Source organism: Fukomys damarensis, unplaced genomic scaffold (assembly GCF_012274545.1).
Source record: "Fukomys damarensis isolate Sample0158 unplaced genomic scaffold, DMR_v1.0_HiC HiC_scaffold_14, whole genome shotgun sequence".
Lineage (NCBI taxonomy): Eukaryota > Metazoa > Chordata > Mammalia > Rodentia > Bathyergidae > Fukomys > Fukomys damarensis.
In genome coordinates, this window is record NW_022900926.1 from 28,824,274 (window position 1) to 28,846,780 (window position 22,507).

The 22,507-nt window shown below is 39.5% G+C and overlaps 2 protein-coding genes across 2 annotated transcripts in view; one reads left to right on the forward strand and one right to left on the reverse strand.

Moving 5' to 3' along the window:
* Tfb1m (transcription factor B1, mitochondrial) overlaps positions 1-14,380 on the forward strand; it is a 57,978-nt gene extending 43,598 nt beyond the window's left edge. The window contains exons 6-7 of the mRNA XM_010625202.3: positions 10,952-11,079; positions 13,609-14,380. Coding sequence (XP_010623504.1) covers positions 10,952-11,079; positions 13,609-13,858 — 378 coding nt within the window. The 3' untranslated portion in view covers positions 13,859-14,380. The remainder of the gene's footprint in view (positions 1-10,951; positions 11,080-13,608) is intronic.
* Positions 14,381-14,401: 21 nt separating this feature from the next.
* The window catches only part of Tiam2 (TIAM Rac1 associated GEF 2), a 129,537-nt gene continuing 121,431 nt past the window's right edge, over positions 14,402-22,507 (reverse strand). The window contains exons 20-27 of the mRNA XM_033763161.1: positions 21,968-22,147; positions 20,162-20,280; positions 19,197-19,305; positions 18,555-18,613; positions 17,763-17,868; positions 17,159-17,246; positions 16,652-16,806; positions 14,402-15,158 (exon numbers count right to left, since the gene is read on the reverse strand). Of these exons, the coding sequence (XP_033619052.1) occupies positions 14,527-15,158; positions 16,652-16,806; positions 17,159-17,246; positions 17,763-17,868; positions 18,555-18,613; positions 19,197-19,305; positions 20,162-20,280; positions 21,968-22,147 (1,448 nt within the window). The 3' untranslated portion in view covers positions 14,402-14,526. The remainder of the gene's footprint in view (positions 15,159-16,651; positions 16,807-17,158; positions 17,247-17,762; positions 17,869-18,554; positions 18,614-19,196; positions 19,306-20,161; positions 20,281-21,967; positions 22,148-22,507) is intronic.

A 22,507-nucleotide genomic window follows, 5' to 3' on the forward strand; every position in this document is an offset into this window, starting at 1 on the left:
TTTTTTTTTTTTTTTTTTTTTTTTTTTTTAGTTCTTCATATATTCTAGATAGTATTGTGTCTGAGTAGTAGCTGACAAAAGTTTGTCCCATTCTGTAGATTATCTCTTCATTATTTCCTTTGCTGTGCAGAAGCTTTTTAATTTGATGTGATCCCATTTGTTGATTTTGGTATTATTTCTTATGCAACCAGTGTTCTATTAAGAAAGTCTTTGCCTACACTTTTGTCTTAAAGTGTTTTACCTATTTTGTCTTCCAGCAGATTGTTTATGTTCTGATATTTAGATCTTTGGTCCATTTTGATTTTAGTTTAGTGCAGGGTGAGAGATATGGGTCCAGGTTCAGTCTTTGGCATGTGGATAACCAGTTTTCCCCAGCACCACTTGTTAAAGGTGTCCTTCTTCCAGGAAGGGTGTTTGGCCCCTTTTTAAAGATAATGTAGTTGAGTGTGCCAGGAATTATTTCTGCAACTTCTGTTCTGTTCCATTGACTCATAGGTCTGTTTTGTTTTGTTTGCCAATTCCATACTGTTTTAATCAGGGTAGCTTTCTAGTATAACTTGAAGTCCAGGATTGTCATGGCCCCTGCCTTGCTCTTATAGCCCAGAATTGCTTTTTAATATTTTAGGTCTTGTTTCATATGAATTTTAGGATTGCTTTCTATAGTTCTATAAGAAATGCTATTGGTATATTAATTGGAATTGTACTAAGTCTGTATAAGTTTTGGAAGTGTGGCCATTTTCACTATATTGATTCAACCTATCCAGAAACAGGATCTTTCTACTTTCTGATGTCCTCTTTGATCTCCTTTTCCAGAGTACTGTAGTTTTCATTGTAGAGATCTTTCACTTTCTTGGCTAGGTTAATTCTTCAGTATTTCATTTTTCTTGATATTATTGTGAAAGTTGTTATTTCCCTAATTTTTCTCAGTGAGTTTGTTATTAGTTATCAGAAATACTATTGATTCTTGAGTGTTAACTTTGTATTCTGTTATACTACTGAATTTGGTTATTAATTCTAGGCGTCTTGGTGGAGATTTTGGATCCTTCTATATAGAGGATCATGTCATCTGCAAATAATTCAACTTCTTCCTTTACTATCTGTATCTCTTTTATTTCTTTTTCTCATCTAATTGCTCTGGTTAATGTTTTGAGAATTATATTGAACAAGAGTGGTTATAGCAGATATCTTTGCCTTGTTCCAATTTTAGAGGAAACACTTGTAGCTTCTTTGCATTTATTATGATATTGGCTATTGGTTTGTTGTAGACAGCTTTTATCAAATTAAGATACAGACCTGATCTATAACTACTTTTTCAGGGTATTTAAATCATGAATGGATCGATGTTGGATTTTGTCAAATGCTTTTTCTGTGTCTTTTGAGTTGATTGTGTGATTTTTCTTTTTTTTTTTTTTTTTTTTTTTTTTTGGTACTGGGGATTGAACTCAGACCTTACACTTGCGAGGCAGGCACCAGAACTACTGAGCTAAATCCCTGGCCCTGTTGTCCTTGCTTTTGTTTATCAGTGTATTACCTTTATTGACTTTGTGTATGTTAAACCATCCCTGCATGCTAGAGTGAATCCTACTTGGTCACGACATAATCATCTTCTTGATGATTTCCTGCCCATTTCTTACTGATGATTGCTAGTATCTTATTGAGGATTATTGCATCTATGTTCATGAAAGAGATTTGCCTATAGTTTTCTTTTTTGGTTGAGTCCTTTTCTGGTTTTGGAATCTGGGAGTGTTTTAGGGAATACTCTTCTACACTTACAATGTTAGGAGATAATCACCTACATCCTAGAACAAGAGAAGAATCATTGGCTCAGTTGTCATCTTGTGAGATTCATCATCACATACTACTCATATTGTAAGACATCACTTGTTTATCAAGTTAAATTTTGTTAGAAACATTCATAGAACAGGTTACTTACAGTCCAGGGTTTTACTGTATTTTTCTTTGTGTTTCTTATTTTCTAAGTGTGGCATTTAGCAAGATAGTATTTTCCTCTCTCAGAAATCTAATGTCTGTTGATTTGCTTTTTAGCCATAATGTGCTTTTGATAGACTTTCTTCTATTTCATGGAAATACTTAAAAAATTTTGTGTATAAATAGAATGAAGTAGAGTTGAATTATAGGCATAATAACAGCATTACTGTTACTGCTGCAGTAACCCCTCCCTTACTAAAGAAACCCTTCCAGGTCCCTTTAGCACCCTGGCTTGTTTGGCTCCTTGCTGACCATTGATAGGTAGAAGGACCAACCCTCCCAGCTCTGACCACTGCAGAATGAAGCATAACAGTACAGGCAGGAGAATCTTGAGTTTGAGCTCAATCTGGCTAACTTAGCAAGACCTTGTCTTAAAATTTTAAAAAGTTGTTTTGAAAAGGCTGGAGATGTAGCTCAGTGTGAAAGACCTTGGGATTAATCCTCAGTACTTTGAAACAAAGAAAAGAGAGAGAAAATAAATGATGATTCATCAATGCTATTACCTACTTCTGATGTGAACATTAAAAAATTAAATCTTTTAAGTCCAGAGACTTCTCTAAATAGATTATATGACCCCTAAATTTAAATCTTTTACCTGACACACCCTCCCATGTTGTGTTTCCATCTTCCACTTGACATCACTGATGGGCATTGCAGACCTGTTGTGGCGCAAAAATTGAAATCTTCACTATCCTCAGCTGTGGTGGATTAACTAATGGTCAACTTGGAATGCCTAGCTGAACTCAGGGTGGTTCTGGGGTGGAAGACCCACCTGAGAATTGTTGCCAGCAGCATAAAGGAGAACTGGAGGGGGAGATTGTATGCTGTTGTTTTCCTGGAGAAGATTGTCCTGAAAGGAACTCAGCTGTTCTTGTTAGTGGAGGTCAGATCCTTGCTCTCACTGGGGATGGCTGCTATTCTCTTCAGAGGAGCTCTGGTCTTCACTTTGAGTGTCACTTTGTGGCTCCAATGCAGATTCCTCAGCCTGATGGCACCAATCCTTCACCCCACTAACGCAGACTTTCTGACTTTCACCACTGGCCTTTGTGCCTTCCCAGTGCAGATCCTTGGTATGGGCATGCATGACATTGCCATGTAGGCCTAGGCTGGACTCATGGAAGACATTGCTTTGGATTCTAGGCCTTCAGCTGGACTAATGCAGGACTTAAGCAAAGGCCCTTAGCTGGATTCTTTGGGTCTCTAGTGCACGGACAGATCTCTTGTACTTCTCTACATTTGACATTTTGGGTGAATATTATAAAATAACCCTATAAATTATGTGTCCTGTATTAAATCTGTTCCCCTGCAAACCTTGACTACAATACCAACCCCAGGGCACTATAATATTTAATTCTCAACCTAAACCTGTGAGGGCAGAGGAATCTACATTTTATAAATAAGAAAGCTAAGCTACAAGCAAGTGATACAAGGTGATCCCTTAATATGTTCTGTTGCTTGGTGCCGCTAACCCTTATATGCAGACTATCTTTTCTGTTCTGAAAGAGTCATTTAACTGGGCAGTATACACATAACAATGCCATACCTCTGTATAAAGCCTGATGGTTTAGGAAGCATTTTCATTTTCCCTTCAACTTGTCATCACCTGATCCGAGTAGCAGCCCTGAGAGAGTCGGACAAGAGCGTTTCTCTAAGAGAAGTAGCCTGGGGATCCCTGAGGACCAGGGAAACAGTTGGATGACATTTTCTTTAATAAAGACTTTGGAAGCTACCACTGGAGGCCATCCATGGAGAATGCATTTAAAGAAGTCAAAGCTGAAGGAAGACAGAGACTCTGGGAGGCTGTTGTAATAGAAGAGATGAAATGGAACTAACTATATGGCAGTGCAGTACAGTATTGTGCAGGGGACAGATTTAAGATAGAGGTGTTCATAAACTCAAGATACAGTCAGATATGCATAATGCAGTAAGGGTTATCTACAGTCTATTTTTTAAAAACCCAAAATATTATCATCTTTGTTTCCAGTCTGTATTGAAACCTTGCATTTTGAAGGTGAATAGAAGAAGTTTTGGGCTTCTGTTTAGAAAATTTTCAAACAGCAATAGAACATCTAATGGTAGATTAAACTGTAAGGACATTCATTTGGAAGTCAGCCATCCAGAGCTGGTTCTATATTTTAAAACTCCTCAGAATTTCAGCTCATTCTCCCCTTCTGTTCTTCAAGCTGAGCTCTTTGTTTTTCTTGGCTGTGAGTGGACTCTAGCATACCCGCGTTCTTGGTAAAAAGATAAAGAGGCTGTGGTGAAACGTTTCATCAGAAACCAGTTTTCTAGAAATTTCTTATACACATGTGTGCACACATACTCCATTTTGTTTCAATATCTCATTTTGCAAAACCACTTCCGTTGGACATTTCCAGCTACCAGCGGGGTGGGGCATGTGTGTCTATCTGGCTTTTCAGCTTCCATGTGGGCTGCACCCAGCAAAGATTAGGGCTGGCTTTGGGGTGCCCCAAGGCTCATCATAACCGAGAGATGAACTGAGTTGATCTTGTGATACTTTTCCAAGGAGTAGAAGTTTTTCAGCAAGGGAAGGGACTGAAGTTGTTTTCTACATCTTTAGGTCTACTACATATACCCATCTTGTAGCTTTAGAAAATCCCTGAGAGGGCTGGGGATTTGGCTCAGTGGTTCCACTACCTGCCTCACAAGCACAAGGGCCCAAGTTTGATCCCCAGTACCAAAAAAAAAAAAAAAAATAGGTCTACTACATATACCCATCTTGTAGCTTTAGAAAATCCCTGAGAGGGCTGGGGATTTGGCTCAGTGGTTCCACTACCTGCCTCACAAGCACAAGGGCCCAAGTTTGATCCCCAGTAAAAAAAAAAAAAAAAAACAAAAAAAAAAAACAAAAACTGAGACCTAGGCTCAAGCTCCAGCCTCTTATTACCAGTTGGTTTGGGATTAAATTTCACCTAGGATATTATCTAGTAATTCTGTTTTTCCAAGTGCTGCCCATTTGTAATGAAAAGTTGGGGTTCTATTCAAAACATTTAAAAAATTTGCTTTCTTTTCACCTTGAAAGTAATGATAGTTCAGATTAAGAATGTTACCTATTCTAGTCCCACAAATTTAAAGTGATTTGACTTGATGTTAAACTACTTTTCTTGTGACCCAATTTTAGGAAATAAACATTATCAGTATTGAGCACTGTCAGTCCATTATCTCTTTTCCATCTTTGTGATTATTTTAATTTTAAAGTAATGCTCTAAGCCCAAAGACATCCTTCACTTTTAAAATAGGTAGTTTATAGATGAGCTCTTAAGAGGACTGTTATTAAGTGAAGAATATTATTTGGTTTGTGTTTTTAAATGTCTTAAGCCATTCTAGTTCTGTTGACATTCATAGCAAAGTAATTATGTGTCTGTTACCTATAGGTTTTATTTCCATTTGCTCTGGTATTTGTTATTTTTATTGTGAAAAGGGATCATGAGGCTTGTTTTCTGTGTCTTTACTACATAACTTTGGAATACTATCTTTGAATTTATGGTGACAGTTGCATCATAATCAGGTGTTTTTCAAGCTCATTAGTAGCATATTTGTGCACTGCTGCTGTCATTGCTCTAGCATATTTTTTGTATTATTACTTAGAAGCATCTGTCGTTGTTGGTGTATCTGAGCTTGTGAGCAGTAAGCCTTGCCTGGGTCTCTCCTCGGCCATGCTTTTTTTTTGGGGGGGGGCAGCTGGTCTCTTGCATCTCAGCCACAGTCCCCACTATAGTCTTCCTGGGTGGGTTCATATTGACTTTGTGATTTTGCAACATTAGAGAAATTATAATCATTTGGGAGTATTTGTCCTATTCATCTATAACTCTGGTGATACCTAATGAGGGTAATGACACCTTATGCCCACCCCCTTGAACTTCATAAATTAAACCAGTAAAAAGTCAACATGTGAAAGATGACATCCTTTTCACCTTTAAAAAGGCAGACTGTCTTTTAGGTCAGAAACAGGAGAGGAATACAGGATAGCACTGACATATGTGAAGGAGAAAAACCTCATCAAAAGAGCTGGCCTGAGTGCTGATTGTGCATCCCTCAGAAACTCAGTCCCCAGGGCTATGTGGACACAGGGTCAGTCTCCCAGCCTTGCCAGGAGCCATTACAACTGAATCTGTATATCCACTCTGAACCCATGGCATTGCCATAATAATTGTAAAGTTTAACATTAATGGGAAAGAAATGTACTGAGCAGCCATCTTAAGGGTAGTAGTGCCTAGTCCACTGACAATTTTATATTTGCGTCCATATTCATCCATTTTCCTTTTGATAATGATTTTAATAGCAGCATCTTTTAAAGTGTCTTTGAGAGTTTATTCAGATTGAAACCATCTCTGAGGACTAATATAGTTCAGAGGTGCTGGAGTTCCTCTGCACTTGGAAAACTAGGGGCCAAACTTTGGCACCTGTCCAGTATGCTGTCACTCTGAGGCCCTGGCAGGGCAGCCCCAAGGCTCCTGTATACTGTGTACTGGATTGTAGCAGAGCACATGTCCAGTACAGTTCACACAGGAACGTCCAGATGCTGTGCTCTATACACCAAGGACATGGTAGAAAAGATCATGGTTTTAGAAAGTATTTCCCCCCCAGGATCATCCAGGAACTCTAGATTAAATGGAACAAGAAATCCTTATCTGTCTTGTTAATTCTTGTTTCTCTTGGACTTTCTTTAGGATTGTTTACTTCCTTGAATTTTTTTCATCTCTTTGGACCAGGAGGCACTGATTCATCTTGTTATTCCTAAATGCATAATTTTTATACTTTCGTACACATATTTACATACATAAATACAGTAAAATACTCCCCCCCATCTTTTCCCTTCATCAGTGCATTTCTTCGTGCCCTTTCTCATTGTGACTCAAACTTATTCTTTCTCTCAGGCCCAGTTCTTCCCATTGCTCATGGTCTGAGAAAGAAAGCTGTATGATTGTTGATCTGTCCTGTTTTTTTTTATTATTTTTGAAAAGAGGAAAAAAAAAAACAAAGGTCTACAGAAGAAAAAGGTAGTGGAGAACTTCTGCAGAAATCAATATGGTTACAGTAACACACACATATGTAAACTCTAAAAGAAAGATACTAGGTACTGAGAGTGTAGTACATTTTTATTGATCATATTGGTTTAAAATACCTCAGGTACATTTAAAGTTTTGCAACTGAAATTCTGTCCTTGAATTGGGTTTGGGTCAAGAATTATAGGCAGGGTATAAAACAATTTAAGAAATTTTTATCTATATTCATATTTGATTTTTTTAAAGTTTCCTTTGAAGCACACAATTATGTCATAAGCATGATGGCCTGCCACCCTCTTATACTTACCTAGAGAAATTACAGCTTCAAGGCCTGAAATAATCCTGATGGAGATTGTTAATAGCTTGGTGTAGATGCTTGAAGAGGCAGCAGTGACCCCAGGGTGCTTATCCTTTTACCTGATATTAAATGTGACTCTCCCACATTCCTGTCCTGTGTTCCTCCAGGTACTGCCAACAGACTTCAAAACTAGGCAGATGCCTCCCATTCCTGACCACCCAGGTCTGTCCATGATATTACCATTCTGAACTTGGAACCCATCTATGTTGTTCTTGAGCTCTTATGGAATATCCCCTGTAGCCTTTTACCTTACCATTCCTTCAGTTGTTTCTCACCTACGGCTATATTTTGGCGATTAAAAAGTTAACTTCCCAATTCTTTTTCCTTGCTGCTGGCTTGTCCTTGTCTGAAATACCAGGGGAGAATTGAATGGAGCCCCTTTCTTAGAAAGTGGCCTACCTCACTTGTGTGTGTTCATATGGTAGTGATTTAGCTCTTCGGTATGTTACCAGGGACAAGGCTGTACATTCTTCATTGTGGCCAACATATCATCCTGATTAGAGATTTGAGTTATAATATTGAAAATTTGATATTTAATCGATTCTTACCCCTGGTCCCTTGTGAGTCCCAAGTGCTGCTCTGAGCTGATAGCCAGTCACATCCTAGACACACTGGTCTGGAGAAAGAAAACATCAAGCCTTTTATGGCCGATGCTGCTGACACTGAGGAACAATCAGCCTGGTACAGTGCTGACATAATAGGTTAGAGAGGCAAATATTTAAATTCATTATAAATTCTTAATTTGGAATATTTCTAGGTCATTTTGGTGTACTTATAGATTGACTTTGGAAAGGGGCTGGTAACATTAAGGTGGAGTATTTTAAGTGCATCTAGTTCCTTTATATTGATTTTTTGTAATCTAACCTTTAATAGATTTAAAACTCAAAAAAGGAAAAAAATTCTATAATTTGAATAAGCATTCAATTATAAGTAAAAAGCATCTTTTGTATCTGTTACCATAGTTACTAAGCAGCCTTCCCACGGTTCTAGAGTAAATGGTCCCCATCATTCAGAGTAATTCTAAGAAGTCTTTTGGGGGGAAGGGTTTGAGGAAAGGGTAGAAGGGAGGGTCCCCTCCCCCCAGAATCAGGAAACATTGGCTGAGTTTTTTCACTGAGTTTTACGAAGTCCTCCACTAAATAGTACAACACTGTTTATAAGTATGAATTTTCTTTTAGCTGCAGTATAGTGTTAGCCAGTTTAACTGGTTATTAGAATTGAATTGAAACTTTAAAATCTTTGGCTACAGTTTATATAGGTTGCAGCTGTATTTCTGCAGGGGTTGGAAACTTTATTTAAGCAAAGCAAAAGTTAGTCATTTCTTGTAGTGGCAAACATCACCTGTATCTTAAAGGAATGAAATCAGTCAAATAAAGATGAGACTGTATTTTAAAATCCAGGGAAGCCAGAAGTGACAGGTTGGCCAGAGAGATTGATTCCATGCCTGAACATGCACCTTCGGTCTTAGCAGTTTTTGGACATTGTGTAGAGTTCTGTCAGTGTTTCGTGGTTTTAGGGTTGCATAGGAATCAGCTCACTCCTGGTGACTATGAAATTCCTATCAGAATTTACTGTGTCAGGTGGGAGAATTGGATGGACATGGGGTAGAGGAGATGAGCTATAGAAGTAGCAGAATGAGCTGCAGGCACAGAAATGCCACTAAGCTCAGATAGTGAAAGGGGAGGGGGGAACCATAGAGAGGATGTGAGGAGAAGTCTAGAGAATACCCTAGAGCCTTCAGAGACATCCTAAATCATAAAAAGTCAGAGTGAGCACTTCAGAGTTTGTGGGTATCTGTGCCTTTCCCACTGTCACCACTCACAAATTCACTCTTTGCTTCCACACAAAGGCGAACAGGGAGCCATCTTTTTTCTGCAACAGCCGGACTCCCCCTCCCTAAATCCCTGCCTTACTTCACAATCCCTTAAGTTCCTGGCTACTCTGTGACCACCAACCTCCCCAAGAGATTGTCTAGTGGGTTTCTGTTCAAGTTTAAGGAAAGTTCTGGCCTATAGGAAATACTTGTTGCTAAATTTGAAGAAGGTGAATAAGAAAACCATAGAAGCAGGTAGAAAAACCTACTAAAATTTATTAAGAACATTTAACACTGTATTTAGAGTGTTACTATTCTTAACTACTGTCTGCCCTAAAATGGTCTGAAGTGTGGTGGACATTTGGAGGCACTGTTGGTGTGAAAAGGCCTCTTCACTGGTAGTTCTTAACTCTGCCGTGTGGAACCTTCCTCGCATGTGCCATCCCCACCATCCCTGTGATTCCAGTGTGTCCAGTAGATGGCAGCTGCAGTGACGTGAAACCTTGGGGCCAGGATCATTGCTTGTTCAAGGCGGAAGGGGTCACATGGCATTCAAGGCAGGTCAGACCTGCATGAAGAGTGGTGCCAGTTCTGCCAGGACTCCACGCGGACTGCCTGAAGCACAGCACATCTTTGGTCATTTTCATTTTTGTCCACCAAGTCTTACATCATAGGCCATTGTTTTTCCTCTACCCTAAAAACAGTCTCTCTCATCCTCATACGTTACAGGCCATTTTCATAAGGAATTATGTAACCACAGGGAGTTTGAGAAAATGGTAACCTGTATGAGATTTTAAAAATACTTTTTGAAAAGCAGCAGTACAGCCCATGCAGCCTAAATCACTGCACCTTCCTGCCCTTTGGGAAGTGATGTTCAGAATGGCAAATTTAACAGTTCCTGCTTTGGTCAGTCATGGAGATATTTCCTGTTTTCCAGGTCATGTTCTCTGTCAGGAGAGCTGTTTTGACTCCATTTCTCCCTTTGTCTTTCAGTATTTTTCCTTTGTTATGTGAGCCTGGTTTTGGAATAAGGCTGAGCATAAATCTCTTACTAGATAGGCCTGAAAAGTTTTATCTTCAGATAATTAAAGAATCTCTACAGCTGGTAGCAGCTTAAATACTGTCAAACAGTGAAAATTTTTGGTAGTTCCATTTTCAGTTTCAATCCTGCCTGTGCCTCCTGGGGCATGTAAAGTTGCTTCCAGAAAGAGATGTGGCTGTGCAGACTATGTACATGAATTCAGTCCAGCTGAGTAATCAGTGTCTGTACCCAAAATAGGTGGTGTCCTAATTGATTCTCTTTCCAGGGAGTTTAGCACTAAATGGTCCCAGGGGCCATCTGCCTTCTTTCTATGTTTTGAAGCTCTGCCTTTGTTAGAATTGCTGCTACAGCTTTTTTTTTTTTTTTTACTCATTCAAAGCTAAGTAAAGTGTCCTAATGTTGTCTGTTATCTGCCTCCTGACTTTAATGAGCATTTGAATGGATTGTAAAAGGCAACTGAAAAAGTACATTTTAAAATTTAGTGGTCCTCAGACCCAGGTCTAGTGGATGCCATTATGGAGTAGGTGCAGCCAGCTGGGGTTTCTGAGTCATCTCAGGTCCAAAACCTACCTGCTTCTGCAGCCTGAAACATGAAACAGAAGCACACAGAGAGGGTGTGTGTGTGTGTGTGTGTGTGTGTACTGTTCTCAACAGCCCATGTTCCTCAGATTTTCAAAGATAAATTAACATGCCACAGTGATACATGTTTGCTTCTGTTGAAGGTGGATGTCGGAGTGGTGCACTTCATACCCTCAATACAGCCCAAAATAGAACAACCATTCAAGCTGGTGGAAAAAGTCGTTCAGAATGTGTTTCAGTTCCGAAGGAAATATTGCCACCGAGGGCTGGGGTAAGAATGCTACCTCCTTTTTGACCTTATGATTTTTAAATATACCTTAGTTCAGATCTTGTGATGGTGAGAATTTGCCTGCTACTGAGGACAAGCAAAGCTTGGATGCTCATCTTAGATGCCACCTAGAAGTTGGGTTGGTTTGGTGCGGAGATACAACCTAGAACCAATTGCATTCCTCCTACTAAAGAGGCCATGATTTCTTAGGCTTATACAGATCCAAGTGACTCTGTACAAGCATGTTCTGTACTGTTGCCGTATCTGTTTTTTAACATCTTCCTGCCAGCTTGAACCATACTTGAAATAATTTCGTGTGACACAGGGACTTCCTATGACCATAATGAAAATTAAATGGAGCTATGTATGGAAGTCTTAGGAAATGAGAAATATGTGGCCGTGACGCTAAATGTTGACTACTCCATGGAATTCCTTTAAAAATGCGCTCTTCTTTTAAACAGACTAAGTGGGCCTAAGTAAACATTGTTTAACACTCATGAGTCTCTGGGACTCACTGAAGTCAAAAGGCTTTGAAGCACTGTGCTGATGTCCTATCAGGTGACTTGTTCTGCCAGTGGTACATGCATATCTCATTGGGTGGCTTAGACCACTGGTGACAGAAGTGGGATAGTTATGCATGGACATCATGCAAGGACCACCAGTGGTTCAAGCTGCCTGGCAGTGAGACACACATACATGTTAAAGACACATGTGAAAGCTAGGAAGTAAATACAATTTCTGAGCTTCCAAAATAACATGAGTGTCTTCTTACAAGCACATTCACTTACCCTGGAGCTCTTTGCATAAGTGCGTGCACCCCCCACCCACCAGGAGCACAACAGCACAGTGCTTCAAAGCCTTTTCACTTCAGTGAGCCCTAGAGACTCGTGAGCGTTAAAACAATGTTTACTTACCCCCAATTAGTCTGTTTAAAAGAGCACATTTTTAAAGGACTTCCATAGAGTAGTCGACATTTAGCGTCACGGCCACATATTTCTCATTTCCTAAGACTTCCATACATAGCTCCCTTTAATTTTCATTACGGTCATAGGAAGTCCCCGTGTCACACGAAATTATTTCAAGTATGGTTGGGCAGCTGTATCCTGAAACTGCTGCAATTATAAAACCTTTTCTTGAAGATTTCTGATGGTAGATGTTAAATCTCAACTTGCTCTTTGTTAACGCTAATTTAGTATGACTTATAACTGTTCAAGGTATGGCCAAAAAATACAGTGAATGTTTAAACAGTTTCATTGTTGTGGCTTCTTAGCTCTCCTGAATCAATTGAAAACATTTATCTTTTGTGGTCATTTTTTTCTTTGAGGAAGAATTAGAAGTTACCTAATGCCAGATCCAGTGAATAAGTGAATGAGGACACACCATCGTGTTTTTACAACCTGCCTTTCAGCAGCAGCACTGAATATATTTTTGATCACACCCCATAAGGTCACTCATGAAAGAAAACTGCTTCAGAAAGTTGCAAGATCAATGGCATAAGTTTGAAGCAAGCAGAAATACTTTGAGGGGTATAATGGCAATGTGTCTTTATAAATATTCACTGTGTATTTTGCTTCTTATACATGATTTATGTGAGGGAAAGATCACAAAAAGTGCATCCTGCTTTTTGGAAATCTTGGAACTGGTCTGAGCCTCAAGGTGGCCCTCGTGTTTCCATGGCAACTCTCACCTAAACGATGGGGCCATTCATTTCCATACACAGTCCTCTGTACTGGCCCACTTTGACCTGTTAGTATCCTCACATCTTAGAAGCCATTATCAGACTCTCCCCACCATGAAAATGAACTCAGATCTAAGTCACTTCACTCTAAAAAGTGAGGAACTTGCAGGCCCTGCTGAAAAGACCATCGGCCAGGAAGAAAAGCTTGCTCCACTGGCCAGGACACCTTCCAAGCCTTTGTTTGGGTGAGCTCTGTAGTCTGAGACTTGAGAGAAGAATACAGGTCTGTCTTTGTAAATATTTCAAACAGTCTCACTATTTTAAAACAGTGACTTGGGTTTGGATAGATGAAATATAAAATAGTTTGAAGTCAATTTTTTAATACTTGAAAATAAAATAACTTTGTATTTTTGCATCAGCTACTGTAACTTTGAAAAACAGGGCACTCTTTTGTGGCCAAGAATTCCACAGCTAGAGGCAAATTAGAGAATCAGAATTAGCAATTTGTTATATAATAACAGACAGTCTTCATCAAAATTTGAGGCACATCAATACTTATTTCTACAAGAATTAACTGAGCAGATGTTACTTTAAACTTACCAAAAGATGTGTGTATCAGCGCTAAAAAAACGTTTTTTCCTGTTGTGGACACACCCTGTCAGCAGGTTAGATCTGCTTCCAGTGGGTCACTGCCGGGGCCTGCTCTGTAACCCAAGAGGTTCCAGTGGCCACTGCTACTCCCTCAAGGAACAATTGCCAAGAACTGTGTCATTTTCAAATGACAGTAAGAGACAGCATCATGAGTTCCATAATTTTAAGTAAAATGCTGATTTTTTTTTCCCCCTTTCCTTTAGCATGTTATTCCCTGAAGCTCAGCGCCTAGAAAGCACGGGGAAGCTGTTACGGTTGGCAGACATAGATCCCACTCTTCGGCCCACCCAGCTCTCCATATTGCACTTTAGGAGCCTCTGTGACATATACAGAAAAATGTGTGATGAAGACCCACAGCTTTTTGGTTATAACTTCAGAGAAGAGCTCAAGCAGAAAAAAGACAAACAGCAGGTAAAAGAGGAGGAGGAGGAGGAAGAGAGTTGTGGACTGTAAATGCCGCTTTCAGGGCTTGTGGGCCTGACAAGGTGATTCCAGTGTGGAGCTGCTCCTGTATGTGCTTATCTTTGCAGAATGACAACAAAATATCAATGACCAGATGACTTATGTTCCTTTTACTGTACAGCTTGGTAGAGAAAATAAATATCAAGATACAGTACAAGCTTTTAATATATATACTACATAGATATGACATGTTTAGTATAAACAGCCTCTATTACAACCCTACAAAAATGAACTATCTGCATGTTGTACCCCTAACCCACATTAAAATAACTTAAATATACTTTAAATAAAGCAAAAGCAGTTCAAAGAAAATGCCCAGAGGATTGAATAAAGATGATCCTTTTAAAAGCTATCAATCACAACTTCCTCACCCTTACTTTTTTCCACATGACTTAAAATTAGAATGCAATTTTTAGGATTCTAAGTCATTTTGATGCCTGCTCAAAAGGGATATAAACTAAGAAATTTACAGATTTCTGACAAGTTTAATCTAGTTTTCTGATCCACAATAAATTAAAATAACTTAAATCTTTACAACAATTTTGTGGGAAAATGCATACTGCACAAAACTCAATGATGAATAGTTTTTCTGCAATTTCCACTTTACCACCAGTTTTAAAGAAAGTGAGCAGTGTAACCCTTATGTGGATGGAATTGTACTATGATTTTCCATGGCTTTCTGTTTCATAAAAACACTCCTCATTGACAACTGAAGTTAAACTCTGGACACTGAATTCTCTCTCTAGAACAAAATTGAGATCAATGTTGACGGTTTCAGGATGGCTGTCAAGGGACTGGTGCCGAGTCTGCGCCTTCAGCAAAGCCCCTCGGTTTCTCTTGGTGCTATTTGCTTTTCGTTTAATGGGGCAGAAGTGGGCCCGGACAAGCTTGGGCTGCTCTCCCTTCAAGCCCTCGCCCACCCCTGTACCAGGTTGCTGCTCCACCAGCTGGGCATCAGGCTCCTCGGAGATTCTCAGTCTCTGGAACTGAATTTCGATGTCCTTGGTGGGGCTGCTCCGTTTCAGAGTTGGCTGGTACTCCTCATCTTCATCGCTCAGGATATCACTCTCTTTGATGAGACTGTCAGGAAACTCCGCCAAGCCCGCGTGGGTGTCACCCCCTGGAGCCACACTCCTGCAGTCCTGCCTGCTCTCAGCCGCAGAGCAGCCGCTGCTCTGGGTGCCACTGCTCAGGCTGCACTCATCTGAGTCCAGTGAGTTAGCCTTGCTGGCCTCACTGGGCCACTCACTGCTGCACGAGGTCCTGAGGACTTTAAGAGACCTGGATGACGCTGCAAGGAGAAAAGCACATTTCCCTGGATGACAGGTAGCATACATAATGTGTCATTCCTGCCTCGTAAGGCATGAGATTTAACATCTTAATTACTTAAGATTTTATTTTGTCATTTGACTTACTGTGTTTGCTGGCATTTGGGCAAAAATTTAAAACTGCAAGCATAGCAGTTTTTTACTTAACATTTATTTGAAATTGTATGTTGGAAGAATTCAGCACCTTTAGATTCCCAGAGCTTCATTATTTAAATAGAACAATAAACTACTATAAGGGCTAGGATTACTTATCCAGGGAGTAAACTGTAATCACTAATAAAATCTAGCTTTTATTCTTTTGCTTTCATTCTTTTACTAAACTACTACATAATCTGATAATCAAGATTACACCATAGCTATGTATACCTTTTTTATTTCCCTTGCTGCTCATTTAAAAGCAGAAAAATGTTGTCTCATGAGAACTGCTAGAATTTATAGCCAACTTTCAGAATTAATAATATGCATATTTAATTATTTATGAGGACTTTGTTCTCTCAGGTTGAAGGGGGTAAGGGCACTCTAAATGAGTGTGTCTGTAGACAACAGCAGCATGTTAGTTTGACAGCCACAGCTTATTTGAACAAAAGAGAAAAAAAATTATATAATAAATCTGAAGAAGTCAAAACCGTGCCCCAAAAGAAGTTATATGCTCAAGACTAAAATCAAGAACAAAGATAAAACAGCTAATACAGAAAGAAGGTTCTGAAACTGAAGCTGAACTTTTAGAAACAAGCAGAAAGTTTAAGAACAGCAAAATCTGAAAATATTACCTGCTTGCTGACTTATTAAGAACAAGTATATTGGGTTTCTTGATCTTAATTCATTAAGTGCAGTGGTACCTCAGTTCTCATCATGAATTAGCTTTGGGAGGTGCAGTGAGTACAAACAAATTGTTTCAACTGGGAAGATAATGAATCACGAGGCAGTCAATACCTGTAAGTTGTAGCTTGTGGGTGGACTACCAAACAAGGACTGGGACACAACTTTCATGTCAAAATGAGGCATGTACCAGGTTTAATGACATTCAAAGCAGTTGAGTACTAAGGAATGACTGTATTGACCTAGATGTCTGGTGTTCTTCAGAATCCTGGGAATGCTACAGTAAGATAAAGTCCCTGGACTCGTGTACATCCTTAATGGAAGAAACTAAGATAGTAAGTCTGGATGGTGAGAGATGGATTAGGCAGTGGAGGTGGATATGCTTTGTAAAAGAGTGGCTAGGAGCAAGAGGAATATTTAAGTCTCTAAATTACCCCTGGGGCTGGGGATTTAGTTCCTTGGTTCTGCTGCCTGCCTGGCAAGCACAAGGTCCCAACGTCAATCCCTGGTACCAAGAAAACAAAAAGTTACCCCTGATGATTTACAAAGAAATAACTTACAGCTGTTATAAGAGCTTATACCCTTTTCAAAAACCTCATAATTTCTTGAATAAACACAGAGCTAGCAAAATTCTCACCTAATTTGGCTGAAACAGGAACTCGGTTCTTGAGAGGTACCAGGCGATCCTTAGAGGTCTTCTCCAGTGGTAATTCACACTTTATGTGACGCCTGAAGTTTTCCCTCAGAATAGAACGGATCACCTTAATGATGCTGGTTTTGCTCTCACTGTCACTGGTAGGAGAAAGAAAAGAGCCATAGTATCTATCATCCCAGGCATTCCTGAGGCAATCACTTTTCTCAGTGATGCCTTGCAGCTTCTAGGCTAGATCAACAGCAGCTTCCCAACCTCTATATCTGGGTTTCATCAGAGAAGCAGGCAAGAAGTGATCATTCCAAAATTTGGATGCATATATCTAACCACTAGATTCTCCTTCTAGACTCTCAGGTATCTTTTGAGGGAGAGCGGTTACCCTGTCACCAAAACTCAGGAGGGGACTAAAACTCCTATTTTTTTTTTAAGCTCCTTTTTAAAAAGACATGATTCTTGTTTCTACTGGTTTTAATTTTTAGAAGTCAGAAATACCTGCAACATAACTGAAAGATGGTTTCTGGCCGTCCTTCTATTTCTGATTTTATATGGATCAGCTCCCATATGGAATTATTTTCTGTCCCTGCATAAAAGGAAATGGAAACAAGAGTTTACAACTTTGCCAAAATGAAATGCCTGGTTAAGAACATTTATGAAGTTTAAAACTGAAGATCTGAAACATGGTAATTCTGGAAGTATCTCTGAATATTTTCCAGGGTCAGAGCTCCCCTCCCCTTTTAAAAATATCACTTGTAATACTATTTAATCTTATGGAATATTATGGTATATCTAAATTTGTAAAAAAATTTGAGCTTTTTTTTTCAAGCTCTGTTTAACAAAGTTAAGGAATCAAGAAAATTAGGATAATGTTGAAAATTATTGTTTTATAAAACAATGAAGGGATGTATTTGAGAGACAAAAATTGTCCACTGGCATTTTATTTCTGCAAAAGTTTGTCAAGAAACATCAAAACAACCTCTCCTTCCTCATTTTCCTTGCCTATAAATAAAACACACCAAAAATTATCTCCAGCAGTTTTTTCGTACTTTATTTCACAATTCAAACAAGTCTCTTAAAATACTTTAACTGCTCAAGTTACCTGCTGTGTTCCCCATCCGGACTTGAAGTGCAGATATGGGGATCAGCCAGCGGAATTTAAATGGGTCCAAGTCAGCAGAGCTGTGAGAAGGCCGGTTATTGGAGGGCTGGAAATGGTATTTGAAAACAAACGAAAGTTACATAGATTTCTTAAGTATGGGACAACAAGGGCATTTTCAGGGCTATAAATTAGTTTTCTATGTAGGCCCTGTTAAGGTTTGAGTCTAGATGTCCCCACAAAGTCTCATGCGGTAACAGGTGGCTTTTTCAGAGATGGCTGAATCTAGTGTGTGTGATGCTGTGATTATTAATGAATACACTGATTGGTTTGGCACTACCCTAATCCCAGTTGTCTGGATAATATGAAAGGGGAAGAACAATGCTGTTATGGTTCTCTTGTTGCTTTGCTGCCTTTGGTCCGCCATGAACTGTTGTTCCTCTGTCATGTGCCACCCTGCCTTGGAGCAAGTGAGTTATGCATTGAAGCCCCTAAAAACTGAGCTAAATAAACCTTTCCTCCTTTAAGTTTGGGTGTTTGGTATTTTGTCTCAACAAGAGAAAAGTAAGACAGGCCACAATGTGTTGTTGTTTTTGTTTTTTTTTTGTCTACGCCTAATTTAAAAGCAGATTACCTTCTCTCCATAGAGACTCAAAGATGCTGGGTACTTGATTTGGCTTTTGTCTCAGAATAATATCAGTTAGTGTGACTGGTACTTAGCTGGCCATGCAGTCCAACATTATAGGAAAAGATAGCTATGAAAAGGTAGCTTTAATTAAAAGTAATTCATCTTACCAGTTTCTTTTTCAGTTTGCAGTTTTCTTTATAAACCAATATGACAGCTCTTTTAAAAACTAAAGAAAGGAAAAACATTTTTCATTATTTTATACAAATCTAGGCTGAAAGAAGAACTGAATTTTACTGGAATAAAGCTCTTCACTTTTATGAATCACTTAAGATTCCATTATGCCAAAATTTGGGTGAATAAACAGTGCTTTTTTCTGTTTTTGTTTGAGCACTATGAAGAAGTTCTGATTACTTAATAACTATCATCTAAAGAAGGCTATAGCACTTAATTCTTGTTTTACTGGAAGTTGAGATGGTGTCCATCTCAGGGACCATACACTAGCTATACGTGCCTACTATCCTCCCAGTGAGAATTAAGAGAGATTTTTAAAATACAGCAAACCACTAAGATAGCAAGTTTCCAAATAGCCTCCAGAGACTGCTACTAGAACTTTTGGGCTGAGTCAAGCAGCATAAGGAAGAACAGACAACGAGTGTGCAGAGTGTGGTGTTTTAACTAGTCGGAGGCTGGATGTGTTAATTTACTGGCCATCACAGCAACTCTTCAAACGCCTGGAAGTCAGGGCTGGTCAACGGCTTCATTACTGCCAACTTCATTCAGGTTCACCTTCTTTTGAATGGAATACTAACCAAATACTGTGAGCTCCAGGTCTTTTCTGGCTTTTCCTAGAGACAGAAATGGGTTCAACCAGGAGACTGTAGAGTGCATCAGAAGCTCTCCCATGGAAAGTTCTGTTACCTAGATTGTAAAAACAGGAAATAAATGTGGAAACTGGAGTAGATGTTTTCATGTGATATGATGACTGATAAATAATACAAAGGTGAAGGCATTTCATTTCAGTGCACACTTATGTACACGTAAAATGTGCCTCATAAGCAGCTCCATTTCCTTAACAGTTTTCCCACCATGTTGATGTTCATCCTGGGACTGTATTAACATCTGCCACAGATCTAGTATGGTCTCCATATCTAATTCTCCAACTATGTTGGGCCTACTAATAAAAAAGTACCAAGCCTGAAACTGACCTTAAAAAACAAAACAAAACAAAAAACTCAGGTTCGTTTTTCTTGTCATTTTCTACTAAACTGTGTTGCTTCTTCTGTGGAGACTTTGGGAACACAAGGCTCTAAATTTAGCAATCAGACCAAAAATTACACACACACAATGTCAGCTCCTGCTTGGACTGTTCTAAGAAAGTAGGTAACCACCAATATTTGATGTTTTAAAAGGAAAAGAAAAAGAAGCTCTATATTCACTCCATATGCTGTCCTCCCTTTCCATCTTCTCCCCTCCCAACCAAGCCACCCTCTGGTTCCAGCCCCTGGGACTGGTAGACCTCATGCCCATTGGAAAGGAGGGAAGAGTAGGGGTATGAGAGCTCAGTGATGCGTCTGTCTTCTTTTGGATAGTGCTAATATGATGTAAGGCTACATTTTTAGATCGATGTAATGAATTTTGTCACATTTCTTTCTAAGCTGTAGAGTTTATGCATTAAGATTAAAAAGAAAATTTTAGGCATTTTTCCAAAGTCCTAACAGGTTACCTAAACCCCACCTACCATACGTAAGGCCCCCACATCCAGAACCCCACAGACCTCCTTCTCTGTGCCACTCTGCTCTGCAACCAACTGGTCAAACACGGTCCCATAATCCTCATAGATCTTCTGCATCTCATTGATGTGGCTTGCTACCTTTTCCATTGCCTTTAGTGCTTCTGCAAAATAAGAAATGTTCATATTTAAATCTATCCAGTAGCGGTAATGAAAGAGCTTGTTATACTTTACATGTAGATTTCTCCCTACAGCTTCAAGGGATCATAGGGGACTGTAGGAAGGTGATGGATTATGGGGGCATATTATAACTGGCTTGCTTTGCAGGGGCTGCTTAGGCAAGCTATGGGCACGGCCTAGAAGAATATCTCCCCCTTGCCATCCTCCCTTGACTCTTTTTGCTTCCTGGATGCCATAAAGTAAATTAAGTTTTCCTCCACTATGCCTCTCAGCCATGCCATTCTTCCCTGAAGCCAGCTGACCATGGACTGTAACCCTAAGCCCAAATAAACCTCTCTTCCTCTAAGTTGTGGGTGTCAGGTTTTGTGTCTCAGGCAAGGACAAGAAAGTGACTAAGACAGAGCAAGCCAGGATTCAAGATCTGTTCTCACCAACAGAGGCATTATTCATTCATAGCTCACCACAGCCCATTGTAACCTTGTCATCACAAAGAACAAATTATCTTCCACCTCGAGTTCTCTTTGAAATTAGGAGACTATAAAGTAGCTAACATTTACTCAGCACTTCCTACTTAGCATGTGCCAGGGCATTCATGTGACTCTCTTATCCACACAAGGACTTCATGACCTAACCAGTTTCATTTTATGTAAGAGGAAATCCTTCTGTAAAGAGGTGCGCAGTGTTTTGCCAGAGTTCTGAAGAGAAACAAGGGCAGAGCCAGAACCCAATCCAAATCAGGCTACCTCAAGTATCTGCTCTTGAATTCTGCTTCTCCTCTGGGATGATGAAGTAGAATTGAAACCCACAATTATTTTTTAAAATTAGAATTTATAGATGTCTCTGTAAACAACTGCTTACAAAAATTGTTTGCATTTATACATGGTATTTACAGCTTTGTATGAGGGCATTTGAGAGACAAAACGATACTGTCAAAGTAAAAAGCAGAATTTCAGTTCACCTCCAAATTCAGTTATTTTTTAAACTTTGTTCTCCAGATTCAGTATTTTAATTCAGTCAGGAGGAAGGTTTGGGAGTTTTTAACAGATAAAGATAGATCACTGTAACATGAAATGAACTCTTTACCCTGTATTTGAATACTAATCGTATCACTTGTACAATTTAACTTTTCATAAAAATTTTTTTTATCTTCATTGCTTATGATACCACTCTCAAACTGTGGGGCTCTGTGTTTTTGTCAGACTGTGCCATTGGCCAGTAATTTCAAAGGTAACAGCCTGTTCTATAACATAACCTGTCACTGAGCCCTTGGTTTCAGAACTGAGTTCTCAGAAATGTCCACAAGGTGGCGCCTTGTACAGTACATGTGGTCAGCAGCACTAGGCAGCAAACACCCCTTGACAGGTAGTAGAAAAGAGGTTTGATTTTCAGTTCTGATGCCACCAAATGACACGAGCTAATATGCTCAACTCATTAAGCTTAAATTACCCCTTTAAAATTTAGTTTAGTCACCCTTCGGAGGAGTTTGGGGTTCTCCACTGAGATCATTTTTACCAAAGGATACTGTACACTCTAATGGGATGGATGGAATGGCCATAGCAAGCTGATTTTCACCTCTGAAAACTGTAACCACGATGAGTGATCACAGTCATGACAAATGATTCAGAACAAACCTCTACACAGGAGAACAAGCAGCCCCATTCACAGCCTTACCTGTCAGGTGGTAGTGCTCTTCACTCTCATGGTCTGTCAGGGACACGAGTTCCTTCAGGAGCAGAGGGTACTTGAGCACTCTCTGAACTGGCTTGATAAGATATGACTCCAGGGTGGAGGAATGCTGCTTAGTGGGATTCCGAGCATCCAGGAAAGTCTTGAATGCCTTATCAGTTTTAGCTGCAAGCAAAGAATAGAAGACCCTTAGAAGAGCACAGCTGGATGCATTACACTGTTTCATTTATCTTAACAGAGTTGTTTTCAGTCACCCATTTCTATGGTCTTCCTAATGCCATCCTTTAATGACCATCTAAGCACATCAGTGGGTCAAGCTCCAATCTGTCAATCTGGGAGTCAGCATCTAACTCTAATGAGTCCTGGGAATGAAGGAAGCTTCTAGGACACCAGGGGAGTTAAGTCCACATGCCAGAGAGAATGCCCAGTCCCCATGCGGGAGTGTCAGTCTTAATGTATATGTGCTTCGTGCCTACTCATGAGGGATACTGTTATAGGTGGCAAAAAAAAAAAAAAAAAAAAAAA